This window comes from Ammospiza caudacuta, chromosome 17, assembly GCF_027887145.1.
Source record: "Ammospiza caudacuta isolate bAmmCau1 chromosome 17, bAmmCau1.pri, whole genome shotgun sequence".
Taxonomy (NCBI): domain Eukaryota; kingdom Metazoa; phylum Chordata; class Aves; order Passeriformes; family Passerellidae; genus Ammospiza; species Ammospiza caudacuta.
The window spans coordinates 11,575,168-11,591,650 of NC_080609.1; the positions used below are offsets into that span (position 1 = coordinate 11,575,168).

Genomic DNA, 16,483 nt, shown 5'->3' on the forward strand with positions numbered 1-16,483 from the left:
AATGAAGCTTCCTAAAAGCTGTAACTCTCATTACACTTTAATCCCTTCCATAACCCGCGTCTCCTGTGCCTCCTGCAGGATCCTGGATTTCCGGCGCGTGCCCCCGGTGGCAGGCAGGCTGGTGAACATGACCAGGGAAATTCGAGATGTTACTCGTGACAAGAAGCTGTGGAGAACATTTTTCATCTCACCAGGTAGCCCTGGAAATAACTCTCTCTTCTCTCTATCCCGCTGAACACATACTTAAGGAAACGATGTGTAGATTGCTTAATTGCTCAGATATTTCTAATAAAACTGTCTTCTGGAGCTTTGAATAAAAAGAAATGTGGAGACATAGCTTACAAAGAAGACTTTATTGTTTTGAGTTGAGTGCCTTCTCCCCTTGGCAAATTATCTGCAGAGAGAGGCTTTTATGTTCACCAAAGTGTATTCAAAAATGTTTTATGTAGAACAGTTTCTAATACAATCTTTTCTGGTGTTCTCAGTTTATCCAAACCCTTATTACCCAGCCCATTAGTTATTCAGGTTGTTTTTTTTTTTTCCCACTGCAATGTGATCTGTCACTTCTGTTGGTCAGATGCATTTATTTGTGGGTTTGACTGGAGTAGCAAACCTAATTTCTCAGAGCCATTCAGGTTTTATTACAACAGGAGTTTGGACAAAAAAATCAGGAAATAGATCTGCAATATATCCTGCCTGCAGCTCAAATTCTCTGTTGGGCTAGAGGTGACCTGAATTGTTCCCAGTCCTCACTCTTGCTTCGAGGGCTGACCCAGAAGCTGATACCACTCACTCCTCAGCCTTTCACAACATTTTGTGGACCTGGTCAAGGATGGAGCTCCACAGGGTGGGAATTTTACAGGCACAGGATAAAACCCTATCCTGCTCACCAGAATATACAACTGGAATAGGGAAAAATGGACAAAAGTGGTAGCATCTCTTATTTAACATCTGGGATGCTGAGATGGAGAAATTAAGGCTCTGAGTTAAGGCACAGAAATGTTTAAGTTTGTTCTTACATATAGAATTTATAGGTTGTATGTTCAATTTAAAGCACAGTGCCATGTTCCAGTAGTTGAATTCATATTTTTTCAGCTGTGTGCAAGTATGCTTTGCTGATCGGAGGCTGTGACTTGTGTAAGAGGCAATCTGGAGCAGAAACCTCTGGAGATCTCTCCCTTGCTCTGTGTGTGATTGGCCAGGAGCTGTTTATCCCAGATCCCTAAAGTCAAGATCCAAAGACTTAATTACAGTTTCTCCCAATGTAACTGTAATTTATTGCTGTTAGCTAGAAACCAGGGCCCTGTCATTGCCGAGCTTTTGCTCTTAACAGGTTTATCACACTTTTCTGATCCCCAATAAAGTCATTATTACGGCTGCTATTTTTAGCTATTTATGTTCAGCTCTGCAGGACACAGTTGAGCAGACAGTTATTTATTCCAGGAACTTCACTTGTAAATTACATTACATAATTGCAGAAGGTTTCATTCTACCCCGCATTATGAGCACTCCAGTTTCACATGCACAGTTACAGTGGCAATAGATGTTCACCAAACCTGGGGGACACAACATTTCTGCATTTGCTTACTTGCTTTCCCTCCTTCTTTGTTTCTCTATACTCTTTTTTTTTGTTTTGGCTTGATTTTTGTAGGTAAATACGTGCAAAAAATGGCAAAAAATATTTTGTCTGTGCACAAGGTGCTTTGGCTCACTTTGAACATAAGCCATTTTATTCCTATTTTGGCAAGTAAGATGTGGATTAATGGGTTTGCTTGATTTTTGGTGTTCCTAGGTTAAATTTCAAGACTTAGGGATGAACTTGAATTGTTTCTGAGAATTACAAACTGTTCTCAAGTACTGAGCAGTGTACAGCAGCCAGAGCAGGGCAACACAGAGTTAAGGCTGCCAGTTTGGATGAAGATCTTTATCTTGCCATTATGAAATTCCAGACATCCAAGCATAATCCTTTATTCAAATTTATTTGGAGGCCTCAGATAAATTCAATTAAAATATTTGATTAACTATGAATCAGGCTTTTCTGGAGAATAAAATGCTCAGGCAATTAATTTTTCTGTCCATTTTACATTTCCTGAATCAATATACTTTGGTTAAATCATGTTGGTTACTTGTCAGAACTCTTCCCTACAAGTCCCCAGCTTAATTAGTCAGATTCTCATTAACATATGCCCAACCTCTGTCTTGTATTTCACACTGACCTTAAAAGGCAGGCATTAATTAATGCCTAATGAAAAAATAACAAAGAACCTAAATTAAGCTTTTAGGCACAACTTCCACAAGGCCAGCAGGCAGCTCAGGCAGCAGATTGAGGGCAGGGAAGGAAGAGAAGAGGGAGGAGCTGGGGTGAGACTCATGGTCTGGGAGGTGAGGATGAAGAGGGAATAGGGAGCCTGAGGAAGGCTCAGGGGCTGTCTTGCCCCTCTGGCAGATGGAGGGCAGCTGAGGCTGTTGGTTTTGAGGGAGAGGTGCCTCAAAATGTGAGAAATTGAGGTGTGACCCTCCAAACCCCTGCTGGTTTTGAGGGAGAGCTGCCTCCAAAGGTGAGGAATGGAGGTGAGACCTCTGGATACTTGCACAAACCAGGCTGTGCACCAACATTAGCCTGTGGAGGACCCTCTGGGACCCCCTTTCAGGTGGCTCTGTGACTGCATCTCCATCCCCAGCAGTGACAGTCAATGGCCATGGGGACACTTGGTGCCTGCTGGCAGAATATCCCTCTCCATGCACACATACACAGCTCTAAAAATAAACGAGCACTAAGTGAAACTGATTTTATAGGAAGATGTTCCCCTTGAGCTGGGAGCCCATGGTTTGCACACTCAGGGGATGATTATTGGTAATATTAATCAATCACAGGACCATGGAATTCACTGAATTGGAGGGGGCCCATCAGGGTCATCAAGTCCACTCCTAGCCCTACTCAGGGGACCCCAAGCATCCCACCAGGAACACTTTGTTATTCCCCAGACCTGTGTGGGGATGTGTTGGAAGAAACCTCCCTGCATTTCCACTCCTGGGCCTCCTCCCTTGTCCCATCAGGCGTGGAAATCAGGGCCAGGGAGCCACAGGCAGCTTCAGAGCACAGCAGCATCCCTGCTCCCATGGAAAAGTGACAATGGCTGTGAGCAGGCAGGCCGGGGGATGCATTAGGCTGCACTCAGAGGGAAAGCAGATTGCAGAAAAGTGCACTTTCAGGCAGTTTGGACTTAAACATGAGAAATGGAATTAGGTCGGTAATTATTTAAATTAATTTTCCGTCCTTTGCAGCAAGGCAGACTGCAGTACCCCTGCTACTTTTACAAATGAATGGTAATTTGCTAGGAAAAAAGAGACATATTAATGATGTCAGCCTTCATTTTGGAAGTAATTGAGGCAGCAGCTTAAAGAAATCAATGTTACACAGCTAGTAAGCACTATGTTTTTGTTCATATTAACCAATTCCAAGAGATTATGGATTTTTTTCCCTCTCAGCATACAATAGAGTTCAGAATTACCTATTATTTTGAGCAGGTAAATGAAAGATCTTTTCATGCATTGCTGTAGTAAATATTCAGGATTCTTCCCAGTACTCCAATTGCATATGCTTGCTAAATGTCCTCTATTAACAGTCATGCAAAGCTGAATAAAAGAATTGCTCTGCTGAGCAATTTGCTTCAAGGTATCCCCCCCTTGTTCCTTTTCTTCCTGAGAAGAGTTATTGTTCAGCTATCAGGAAGATGCACAGAGAATTTGCAGATGAGTACACAGACACTCTGGTTCTTAATTGTTGTAATTAGTTGGAGTTTCGATCACCAGACCATGATTTTTGCCTGCATTTCATTACAAACCACATCCATTCCTCCCCAGATAATGAAAATCAGACACTGCAACAGGGGGCTCTCTTGTCTTTCTGGTGCTTTGGTGAAACAATTTTGGTTTGTAGTGAAGAAGTGTTTTGCGTGTTGGAAATGCTCAGCACTTGGACATCCCAGCATGTATAAACATCCCTCCCTGTCTGGTTTGCCAGCACTGCTGCTGTTGCCATTCCTGCCCACCCTGCAGGAGCACAAATTCCTGGCTGTTGCTCCTTTTGCAGGTGTACTTATGCAAGAAACACCTTTATCTGTGAGAGGAAGATATGGTCTGGGCAATTTTAGTGAGAGGAGAAGGGCTGTGCCCCAGTGGGGAGCTCAGCTCCCCTTTCTCTCTGGTTTTTGCTTCGGGAAGCCAAACCCTGCTCTCAGCGTGGGCTTGCCATCAAGCGCTGGGCTTGTGTCTCTAGCTGGAATTTCACCCTCAGCCTGCTGTGCAGAATGTGGGTCACCTACTTAGGTTTCAAAGAGCCTTGCTGGAGCACCTTGAAGTCTTAAATGAGATCTGTGCTTTTCTATATTTGGTGCCCCTTTTTATTTTTTTTTCCTTACATTTTTAAAAAGCCTTAAAAATGAATGTTTCCCCTGATAATTCAGGCTGCTTCATCTTACTGCTGGTATGTAAGGACTAGGGCAGACATAATAAGATGTCTGTTCTGTATCAATCAAGGCTGTTAATTTCTCTAGCTTGAGATCCAGCATCCTTGCACCTCTGCTATCCCCAGAAATTGAGCAGGAGCTGCAGGGAGTGGGTACCACAGGTCTGAGGCCATGGGGGGAATAACTGCTGGCAGAAAAGGATTTACCATTAAATGTAACTTGTCAGTGAGAAATACACTTGTGGTTTTACTGCAAGTTCACTCTCTTAGTGGCAGGACACATCTTGCCATTGCTCAGGGCCCTGGATGCTGGAGCAGGCAGTGGGGCTCTGTGGAGGATCAATAGCTGGAAGATGCTGGCAGGGATGAGTGGCAGGCAGCACATGTGCTCACTGCACAGCCCTGTTTGCAGAGCAGCAAACAGCAGAGCCCCCAGCTCTCCTCAAGATTTACCTGGGTACCTGTGTGATTACTGATTAGCCCCAGTTGCTTTCGTTGACAATACAGAGCAGGGTTTCATTGTTCCCCAAGCTGAATGCAGAAACAAACTGTTAAACAGAGTATTTATCTTCCCACTGAGCAAAATGCTGTGTTTAATACAACTCCTTTTTCTTGAAAGGTCAGATTTACATAGTGAGCAGCAGAGGCAGTGATGGTGTGGGGGATGTTTGCTGGGACTTTTGCTCTTTACAGAACTGGTCCTGGAGGAGATAAATGAGCACTGGCTTCCTGCTGCCAGGTGGAAGTCAGGTCATAGACACCCTGGAAGATAAGTTATCTCAGGCAGTCAAGATAAATCTGCATGGTTCCCTCTCTCCAATGATGAGGGGGTGATGCTGACGCAGCTGAATTGAAGCCCAAGCCCCACTGCAGCTTCAAATCAGCAGAAACACAATTTTTGAGAGGATATTCCACTTAGTAAAACACTTTAATTGTAAACTCAGAAGTACAGACATGTTTGAGTGATCCCTTCCTCCCTTTTGTAATTTCTGTTCTTCTTTTCTCTTCCCTGAAGTACTTTTCCTTGAGTAATTGTCAACAAGATTTTTGGCCACAGAGTAAATATTTGTGGACTTAGCCAGGATACATTTAACTGCTATGATCCATCCCTGTAAATATAAATATACAGTTTGGGCAAGTTGTTCTGAGCATGGATGGATGGGTGGCCCTCATGAGTCAGCCACAGCAGGGTGATGCAAAAGGGCTGTCTTAGGGTAAAGGAATCACAACTTCATGGGCAAATCAGGTGGCCATCGACAGAGAAAGCTGGGACATCAGTGGGAAGCTGGGACAGGTTGTCAAGTAGCAACACATCAGCCTTGTAGTGTGGTTATTCAGAATAATTCCATGGTTTAACAGCCAGCCCCAGATAATGCAGCTGATTAATAAAAGCATCAGGAGACCTTTTGCTGTTCCATGTTCCCCTACCTCTCCTTCCTCAACCACAGCTCCTTGCTGTGTTCCTCCCTCCCTCCTGTCATCCCCAGAGTTGTCCCTGTCCTCCTGACTCACCATCTCCCCCTGGCAGTGCCCATCTGCCCTGGGCACTGGGCTGGATGTGGGATGTCACAGTGCCATGCAGGGCTGTGTGCTGCAGGGCACCACTGCTGTGCAAACCCACACTCACCTTCCCGTGGCAGGCACAAAATCACCTCCTGCTACTCCCAGCCCTTCCTGCCTCATTTGCACCAAGCCTGCCCAGAAGGAGAGGAGCTCAGAAACAATATTTGAATTTAGAGGCCTTGTGGGGAATCAGGAAGCAATGTGACTTCTCAGCTTCATGCATTAGCATGAGGAAAAGGCACAGCCTTCCTCTAATGACATTTTATGTGCATAAAGCAATGTCACAAGAGTTGTAGCACACTGGCAAGAGCAGCAGTGTGCTCCTATTCCTGTGCACAGTCTGGTGTTGGTGGGCTTTGGGGATGAGCTGCTCTCTCTCACCTTCAGTGAATTCCTGTGGGCAGGATGTTCTTGTAAAGATGTGGGTGTTCCTGTTGGTACAGAAATATGTGGTGGCAGTTTTGGGGAGGTTTTAAGGTAACACACGGTCCAAAACCTGCTGCAGATTCTTTTTCTGTGGTTGTTGGAGTAATGTGAGGTGTGGAGGAAGGAATTAGTGTTTGAGATGTGTGCTGACAGCGTTACGTCCGTGCTATTTCCACCTTCCATGCACACCCCCACAGGACTCTGGATGGTAAATAATTCTCCTTGCAAAAACTGCCAGTTCTTCTCATACCAGCAAGGAGATGAATGAAATGTTCTCTGGTCTTAAAGAAACAAGCCAAGATTTTGAGAAGTGACTTAATCTTGGGCACATGCCACTTGTTCAGCTGTGGGATTTGGGGTTCCAGCCTAGGGTAGCAAATAGTTCTCAAGGAATGTATCAGTCTGGGAAAACAAAAGAGAAAGGACAGGATTAAAAAAATAAAAACGGTTTGGGGAATATAAATAGGCTGGAAATAGTCACAAAGAGCTTTGCACAGCTCTTTGTGATCCCAGCCACTGAAATAATGTCTTTCTAGTGTTTTCAGTGGAGGAAAACTATGTGTGGTAACAGGGGTTTGGATTTATTTCTGCTCCTACATACATCAGTGCTTTTATGAATTCTCAATACTAATTTAAGGGTAGGCTTTAAAGCTCTTTTCCTTTCTTTGCCAGCCAACAACATCTGCTTCTACGGGGAGTGCTCCTACTACTGCTCAACAGAGCACGCCCTGTGTGGGAAACCAGACCAGATCGAGGGGTCCCTGGCTGCTTTCCTGCCTGACTTGTCCTTAGCAAAAAGGAAAACCTGGAGAAACCCCTGGAGGCGTTCCTACCACAAGCGCAAGAAAGCAGAGTGAGTAGTGGGGAGCAGAGCTGCACAGGGTGGCAGGGAAATAACCCAGTCCTTGCCCCTGGGAAGGGACAGAGCATTTCACATGCCAGGAGCTGCAGTTTGTGCTCCTGAACACAAATTCAGTGGCACAGTTCCCTCATGGGACAGGTACCTCCAGTGGCATGGGCAGGATGCAATGGGACCTGTCCAAGTCCTGTCAGAGGGATAAAGATGCACTGATCTCAGCAGCCCTGAGCTGTTTGCACCCTATCACTAAGGGTGCAGCTAGTCTCCTAAATCCTGAAGCAGATAGCTTTCAGTCTTGTGATTTTCTTCCTTTTTCATCAGCCACAATCTTCCTTGCTTGCCTGCATTGCTGGAATTTGCTGCCTCTACCTGACCCTGCCCTTAATCGAACATGATAAAAGTAGATCTTTGCAAAATAACATTTTTTTTGTCATTTTCAGTAATCTTTGTATGTCTCATAAAATATCAAAATATTGCCTTTTCCAGATGGGAAGTTGATCCAGATTATTGTGAAGAGGTTAAACAAACACCCCCATATGACAGTGGGACCAGAATTCTGGATATAATGGATATGACAGTTTTTGATTTCCTAATGGGTATGTTTCATCTCTTTCAAAAATTAAATGCAACATTTAATTAGAATAAGAACCATTTCTTTCTGCACTGCTCTGCATAGCTCAGCAGTTTGTTAAAGCGTGGCTGAAGCTGCATTTACTGTATGTGCTTTTCTAGATGATTATGGGAAAATGCAGATTTACATGGTTATGTATTCCCATCAGTGCAGATGAAAGGAACAAAGATGTTCAGAAATGCAGAGTGGTGATGAATGCAGGTCAGGCCAGTCTCCTTCACAACAGTGAAGGGCTTCACAGTTTGCTTTAGTGAGTGCTTTGCCCCTCTAATATATGGCTCCTGGATGCACATGCAAGGACTGCTCATTATGGTGCTTTGTTTTCATCCTGCAGGAGTGTTCTGTATAAAATGTCAGTGTTGGGGGGGAAGAGGCATTGCTTTGTCACAAAGGCAGCTGTGGATTGTATCAGGAATTTTTCTGTTAATGTAACCTGATCTCAATAAAATAATTATTTACAGCCAGGTACTAGTGATCCATTACAAGCCTAATTCTCATTCTCGTGTGAAACCTTTGCTGCTGCAGCAAATACACCTCTAAGTTACTAAGCTACATCCTTGGGCACATGCCAGCATGGACACATCCTGTGCCATTGCCCCCACTGAGATTGCTTCACTGGGCTGCAGCAGGTGACAGCTCAGGAGCCATATGTGGCATCTATAAGTAGCTCAAGACCCCTGCCAGGGAGACAAAATTCATAGCTTGGCAGCAGTGCTCTGCACATTGGCCTTAAAAAGCAGCTCACACAGGGAGAGCTGTGCAGCTGTGCAGATCAGCACCATCCTGGTCCATATTTCACTGACATGAAGCTGTTCTGGCTTCCCAGGCAGCCAGCAACTGGGGCAAACTTCTTACCAGGGGAAAACCAGGATGCTTGGTTGGGGTTCAGGAAGCTGAATGCAGTATTAACAAAGTGATCAGGATTAACACCCCTGCTCAGTGCAGGGCATGTTCTCCTACCCTTGCACTTGTGAAATGTTCCATGTCTGCCTCACACACCCTGCTGAGCCCAGGCTGCAGCAGCAGGAACACAGCTGCCCTGCAGGTGCCCAGGCTCCCCAGGCTGCTGAGATCCCTTGGGATGGAGAGGGGGTTCCTTGGTGTACCCCAGGAGGGGTTCATGGAGGGGGGAAAGGTTTCTTTGCCTCCTGATGGGCCTTTTAGAGCTTAAGTACAAAAGGCGCAGAGAACTTGAAAAGCTGCCAGAGGTTTGTCAATCCTTCCAGTATTACACACTTTGGGGTGTCTGCTGTAGGAGCAAATGAGCTCTGCAGATTTGATGCTTTCTCTGCTACATTTTTGGGGAGCACTAGCTTTTTGCATTGCAGGCTCAAGCCAGAGTGAAAATGTTCTTTTTCTTCTCTTTGTCCCATAGGTAACATGGATCGACATCACTACGAAACCTTTGAGAAGTTTGGAAATGAAACTTTTATTATCCACTTAGATAATGGAAGAGGGTAAATATCTTTAATAATATTTTTGGGGTTAAAGGAAAAAAAAAAGTCAGTCTTTAAAACAGCCTTTGTTACATTCTTGCTCTTATCTTTAAATAGGTTTGGAAAATATTCCCATGATGAACTTTCCATTTTGGTGCCTTTAAACCAGTGCTGCAGGTATGTTTTCCCTCTGGAGGTGTTTCTTGGTTTGTACCATGGTTTCCACTAACAGGACTGAAAATTTTTGATTGAATCTTTCATTGCACACTGTGGAGAGGAGGAGGTGGTGTGATCCTGCCCAGCTAGCCCTGAGCATTGGCACTGCCACATTGGCACTGCCACAATGGCTGTGAGATGTTGGGAGAGAAGCTTTAAGACAAAATACAGATGCCATGGAAGTCAAGTGACAAAACCCTAGCTTGTTCACGTGCTTCTCAACAGCTTTCCTTGGTGCCCATGTTCAGGGTTTTCAGAGAGTGACATTTAGAGTTTCAGCTTTGCAGGGTGAGCCTGAGGAGCCCCTGCTGCTGTCACACATGTCCCTGCTCAGTGCCATGTGTGTCACACGTGCCATTCCAAGGTGGACACGGCCCTGTGAATGCTGCACCAGCTCCACTTGGTGCTTTTCCAGGTGAGGGATGTGAGGGCTGCCTGCTCTGCCCCTTGGATCTGTGCTCCAAAACCTCTGCACCTCTGAGGGCCCCAAAGATCAGTGACAGGTGACAACGCCAGCTGCTCGCTAGGACTGTGACAGTGTCTGGCTCTCCTCATTTCAGATCACAGAATAATTACACTATTACTGCAATTCTGGCCTTTTAGCACTGTCGAGATCAACAGTGGTGGAAATAACTGATTTGCATTTTTTTTTCCCCTCCTTTTCTTAGAATCAGGAAATCTACCTATCTGCGATTACAGCTGCTAGCCAAGGAGGAGTACAAACTCAGTCTCCTGATGAAAGAATCTTTGCTAAAAGACAAAATAGCTCCAATCCTGTACCAGCCTCACTTGGAGGCCATGGACAGGCGGCTGCGGATTGTGCTCAAGGCTGTCAGTGACTGCATAGAGAAGGATGGCTATGACAACGTGGTGGAAAATGACTTTAACACTGATGTTAACACTGTTGCCACTGAGAGGTAGTGAAATGGCAAGACTACGTTTTTACCAGCCGAGTCAAGAAGATTCAAAGAAGGAAAAGAAGCAAAATAACAACAACAACAAAATAAAAATAAAGTCTTGCAAAAGACTGTGTATGCTACTTTGTGAATTCAGTGAATTCAGAAATGAGATATAATTGTTCCCAAAGTAGGTAAAGTGTAGACTCTGCAAAGGATTAGTTCATTAAGAAAATAAGTCTAATGTGATGCTTTTCATTAGTTCCTGAAGAGAGATTATGAAAAGATTCAGAAAATACTCAATCATGGACAGACAGCAGTCTGATAGCAAAACACCTCCTGTCCTTTTTGTATAGAAAGGAGGCCTTTACTTAATATTTTGTATTTATATATGGTATATCTATGAAACCCCAGACCTACCTTCCAAATTTAACTAAGAGGGACAGCATAGTTTTGTGACTCACACTTTATTTGTGGTGACAGTCCACTTAGTATTTTGTGTTAACCCTTTAAGTGCTCTAATCCACTGTATCTTATTTAAATTGAATGCTTATTTTCCCCCCAGCTACTCAGCATTTAAAGGGTTAAGGCATTATGAACTTTTAAAGGCAAAAAATAATAATAATAATGATAATAATGATAATAAATACAGGGGTTACCAGAAGGGAATTTCACTAATTGTGCTTTGACAGGAATACTTGAATGTTGGTTTTACAAAGTGATGTAAAATGACAAGTTGTACTATTTGTCCATAAGGAGGTGGCAGCTCTTATCTTTCTAGACTATCATAGCTGAGCTGCTACTTTTCAATTTTGCTTTTGATAGTTTTGTGTAAATATATACATATATGGGTAAAAAGCTGCTTTCGGCAGCTCTAGGCTTACTTTTGCAGCATTTTTGTGGAATTGTTTGCAACGTGGTAAAAGTGCAATAAAGATATGCAAAATGTGTAGCCATCTTGTCTAAATGGATTCATTCATCTTGTTCAGAGCAAAGCTCTGTGCACCAGCCAAGTGGTTGTTGAAATTGCCATCCCCTTTTGTAGAATAGCAAATGGAGCTGGAGCAGGGAACTGGTGATTAATTGGTGATTAATGCACACTGCAGTGCCAGTAAGGGCTGGGGTGTTGAAAAGGGTTAAATCTTTACTATGAAAGCATTGTTTTGACTGTCATTTCAGCATCCCTTCCTCTTGCAGTTATGGCTGTAGAAACAAGCTGTGGAGCAACACCTCTCAAAGATTATGCCTTGACACGCTGCCCAGAGGATTTAGAAACACCACTGCCTCTGACTTGGGCTGCAAAAACCTTTGCACAGCCTAGAAAATCCCAGCCTAAATTAGCTGGAAACATGGTGTTCTTATCCAAATAGCCTTGAATTATGCTTAGTTGCATCCATTTAAGATTTGTGGAGACTCTCAGCCCAAAAGCAAGCTATAAATTGAACACGTGGCTGTATTTGACTTGTGAAAACATGGTGTGGTCCAGCAGGAATCCCTCATCACTCCTCTGGGTGAGGAGAGAATTTATTGTGACAGTGTTCATCACAACTTTAATTCAAAGCTGCCATTTATTTCGTTTGATGTCTTTTTTCCCAGGGATTCATAACCATATACTTTAAAAGCCAGGTAGACTAAAATGTAGGCATTTCAGCATATTAAAATTATGAATGAGTGAAAAAGCTGCTATATGGGCTCATTCCCTTCTTAGGTTGATATATTATCACTAAAAAACACATGTATTTTATATTTTATTGCCCATTTCGAATTCCCATGGTTCGCACATACATGGCATACAAAGACAAGAGAATATCTCAAATTGTACAGCTGTTCATGAACTCGGAAGTTTTCTGGTTTATTCCATGGCTTTTTTTCACCTTTGAAGACCCACCTATAATGACAAGGATTCCTCTGCAACACAGCACTGGAACTGCAACGTTCTCTCTCTGTTAGCCAAAAAAAAAAAAAAAAAAAACACCAAAAAAACCCAATAAACCAAAACCAAAACATGGGAATATAAAAAGGTGAAATGGGTGGTATTATCCTTGGTCTATCTTCAATGCCTGGCTGTGGTTTTCCTGCAAGTGCAGCTTTTTCTCACCATGAAATTGTGCCAGGGCAGCAGAGGAGTGATAGAATCACCTTCCCAGGGCAGCTCTGCTCTCTGCTTCTGGGCTCAGCTCTGCAAACCTGGTTTGCTTTAGGAAAGCAGCACTTGGCAGCCTCTTTGTTCAAAGAGGATCAGATCAGTGAAGGTCTTGGCTCTTTAGGGGCTGGGTGTAGTTCAGGGGCTCCTGCCAGGGTGGTTCAAGCTTCTCTCTCTGCAGAAGGCTGCCTGGTGCTGTCAGGGATATGAACTTACTGTTATGGACCTGGTTCTGAATTTCTACAAGCAAAATCAGTAGGTTTTTATAGATTAAATGTTGCTAAGTATGGAATAGGTAGTGTTTGCACAGGGTGTAAAGAACTTAAGGTCATTAATCCTTGCCACATTGTAAAGAGTTCTGAGGGCCTCCAGTTTCCTTCTCCTGGACTTTGATGCTCCCCCTTGTAAAGTCTGTGCTGCAGCTTTCTAGACTCATAAAAATTCTTCTCATTTCTACTCTTAAATCAGGCATACAGAAAAGCTGAAGGGGAAGCTTTTCTTTGGCATGAGACATGCACGTACCTTGGAAGGATGGAGACCCTGCCTCACATGGAGGAGAGGTTTCCTTTCTCTGGTGCCTCTGATGAGAAACGGGGGTGAAAGAGCCCCACGTGGGCCATGCAAGCCTGAATTCACTGCAGGCTGCTCAGGAGATGGATGGCAAGAGCTGAGCCCAGACCCCACCTGTGGTCAGGGCAGCTGAGGACACAGCTCATCTGCAGGATGCTGCAGGGCTGGAAGGGATGATTAATTAATTAATTAAAAGGCTGTGCAGTTACTCGTCAGTATCTACCAGGAAGCTCTGGTGTGTTTGCATTCCCGCTGCCAGGCAGCTGGAGCTTTGACTCATGTTCATTTTCTAGGATTTTGAGAAGGGAAAAAGAATTATTGCCTTGTTCTGCTATTCCTTTTTTTATGTGGGCAGGGGTGAGTGGGCACGAGAGACAGGAAACTGGAGCCAGGGAGTGAACTTGGGGTTCTGCCTTGCAGTTCTTGGGGTAACACAGCCCTGAGGATGGCTCTGTACAGCCCAGGGAGGGGCAAACGCCCACTTTTGGGGTGCATCTGCATTGCCCCAAGACACAGCTGGTCTAAATTCCTTCTGGAAACCTTGTGGGTTTGCCTTTAGGCAAAGGATGTTGCTGTCTGAGCCCTGTGGCTCTGAGAGTGCTGTCATTGTGTGTTTGGTCAGTAATCAGGAACTGGGGAGGATTAGTGTGACGTGGTGTAGCATCTCTTTAGGAGCCCTACATATTTACCAGACAAAAATGTTCACTCTAGGAAGATAAATAAATGTCAGAATTCAATTGGTTTGTCTCTGAATCTCAGAAACTGGTGTAGCAGCAGGGCCCAGGCAATTAACACACTGAGAAATCTGAGATAGCCTGTCAGGGGCATAATGTGTTCAGCGCAATAAATACAGTATGCACAATAAATAACGGATAAAAATAGATAATATATTTCTAAAAGCACCTAATTACAACAGTATCTGACAGCACAGAATAGTTTACCGTATTCTCCTGAGTAATTCAGAGGAGAGCTTCATTTGTTTTTGTGGTTTTTTTGTTATTTAAGCATCAAAGGGAAATTGCAGGCAAAAAGCTCCCATTGTTTGAAGTAGGTATCAGTGTTGTGATCAGCAGAGGCCGTGATGTACACACAAGCTGGAAGCCTGGAGCAGATTGCAGTGTAAGCAGCAGCAAGATGTGCTGTGTAGGAGGAGGGAAACTGGGATTTCAGCCTGGCTGCTGCCCTTGGGCACTGAACTGAACATGAACTTCAGTGGGCGTTCCAGGGAGGAGCATCCCAAGGCTGTTCTGGTTCCATCTGCTGGGCCTGAACGTGGTGTAGGTCCGAGGGGGACGCCCTGCTGTCCCCTGCACTGTGGCATCCACATCCTCTGAAAAATTCCGTTGCCCAGGATTTTTCTCCTGGGAAGCTGAGAAGCTTCAGAGAAAAGGAAAACAGTTCTTATCTCATTTGCTTCTCCTGTGTTGTGCTCATGTGGGATGTGTTTGGAGATTGTTACCCACAGGTGATTGTTTCATTGGTTTCTGGTGCGAGTTATTTTGACTCATTGGCCAATCAGTGCCAAGCTGTGTCAGGGCTCTGGAGAGAGTCAGGAGTTTTCATTATTATCTTTTTAGCATTTAGTAAGTTTCCTTTCTGTATAGGAAACAATACTTACTCAATGTTAAAAAGCATAGTATACTTTTTAGTATACTATACTTTTAGTATAGTATAACATTCTTTAATATAATGTAGTTATATTACTACATTATATTAAAGAATGTTATAATACACTAACATTCTTTAGTTAGTAATTCTTTAATTAAGAATTAAAGAATTCTTTAATATAATATAGTATTATTTAATATAATATAGTATCATAAAATAATAAATTAACTTTCTGAGAACATGGAGTCAGATTCATCATTTCTGCCTTCCTTGGGGCATTTCTAGCAAATAGAATAGTCCAGCAATGGCTTTGTCCCCTTGGCACATCCAGACCCCACTAATGACTGCCAGCAAGGCTCTTGTGACCCCAGCCTGAAAGTGCTGAGTGTCCTGCTCAAAGCTGGACACACACTAAACCATTGATAATTTGCATCCTGAGGGAGAAAATCTTTCTTCTAGCACTTACTGTATAACCACAAAGTTAATTTTCCAGAAATTATTCCAGCTATCAGTTGTTACTACAGAATTTCTTGCCCAGGGTTGTTTATTTGGGGCTCAATACACAGAAATAATTGTGCACAAGGAAAATTCTTTTGAAACTAAATTGAGTGTGTTTGGAGGAAATTTTGAGTGTTGTGGGATGAGTTTTCACATGGAATTTCAAGTTATTACCAGTTGGAAGCTGATGGATTTCTTGAGAATAATATTTTTATGCTTAAAGTCTTCCTAGGTAGCCTCCAGCCCTAACTCTGTCTGACCAGATCAAACTCAATTATCTGCTCCCCTCTCCATTTGCATCAGTAAAGTACCACTTCAATGCTTTTGGGGGCTGGCTAGAAAAAAATTAAAAGCAATTCAATTTGGTGGGTCAAAAGACTCGAGAATTGAGGTCAGCCAAGTTCTGGCCATGGTTAGGAATGAAGTATCAGCAAAAAGGAGGCTGTTGATGTGGCAGCACCAATTCCTCTTCCCCCACTGCAAGGGCAGAGCAAAGATCTGTGTCTAGAAAAAAGCTGCTGGAATACCAGGTGCTCCACCTTTTTAGACATATTAACTATTTTTCATGGTTTTCCATTAGACTACTCTGATGTAATTATGATGACCAGCTAAGGGGGTTCTGAGCAGGATGGAGGGAATGCTCACATCTGTATCCAATCTTCTCTGTGAGGATTTGGGTGCTGGGAGATCAGCTCCTCTCTTTCAAATGACTTTGCTACACAATCAGCCCCATCCCCTGTCACAAATAACTTGTGTTAAACCTTGAATCTTGCTCAGGTATGGGCCCAAACCCAGCAGCCTGCAGATGGAATCAGCAGCTGGAACCAAAGCAGAACATCCCAAAATTGGAGATGTCAGGTCAGAGCACTCTCCACTTCCGTGAATGTGGCAATCTGGGTCACGTTGTGCCTTGGCCACAGTCATGAATTGCATTAGGATCTCATCATAAACTCCTCTGACACTTCTGGAAAGGTGCTGGCTGACGGACACATGCACAAAAGCACCTATGGCATCTGCTGGTTGACCTTGACATAACTTTAAAAAACATCCCAGGGTGTCTTAAGACAGAGAATTGAAAATCTCAGCCCCCCAGCTGCTGTGGCTGTGTCAGAACCATCCCTGTGTCCCTGGAACACGGTGATCCTGTGCACCCTGGATCACTGGAGCAC

At 43.8% G+C, this 16,483-nt stretch overlaps 1 protein-coding gene across 1 annotated transcript in view; it reads left to right on the forward strand.

Moving 5' to 3' along the window:
* FAM20C (FAM20C golgi associated secretory pathway kinase) overlaps nucleotides 1-11,447 on the forward strand; it is a 55,806-nt gene extending 44,359 nt beyond the window's left edge. Inside the window, exons 6-11 of the mRNA XM_058815962.1 lie at nucleotides 79-194; nucleotides 7,130-7,310; nucleotides 7,803-7,912; nucleotides 9,323-9,404; nucleotides 9,501-9,560; nucleotides 10,268-11,447. Coding sequence (XP_058671945.1) covers nucleotides 79-194; nucleotides 7,130-7,310; nucleotides 7,803-7,912; nucleotides 9,323-9,404; nucleotides 9,501-9,560; nucleotides 10,268-10,520 — 802 coding nt within the window. The 3' untranslated portion in view covers nucleotides 10,521-11,447. The remainder of the gene's footprint in view (nucleotides 1-78; nucleotides 195-7,129; nucleotides 7,311-7,802; nucleotides 7,913-9,322; nucleotides 9,405-9,500; nucleotides 9,561-10,267) is intronic.
* Nucleotides 11,448-16,483: the final 5,036 nt, after the last annotated feature.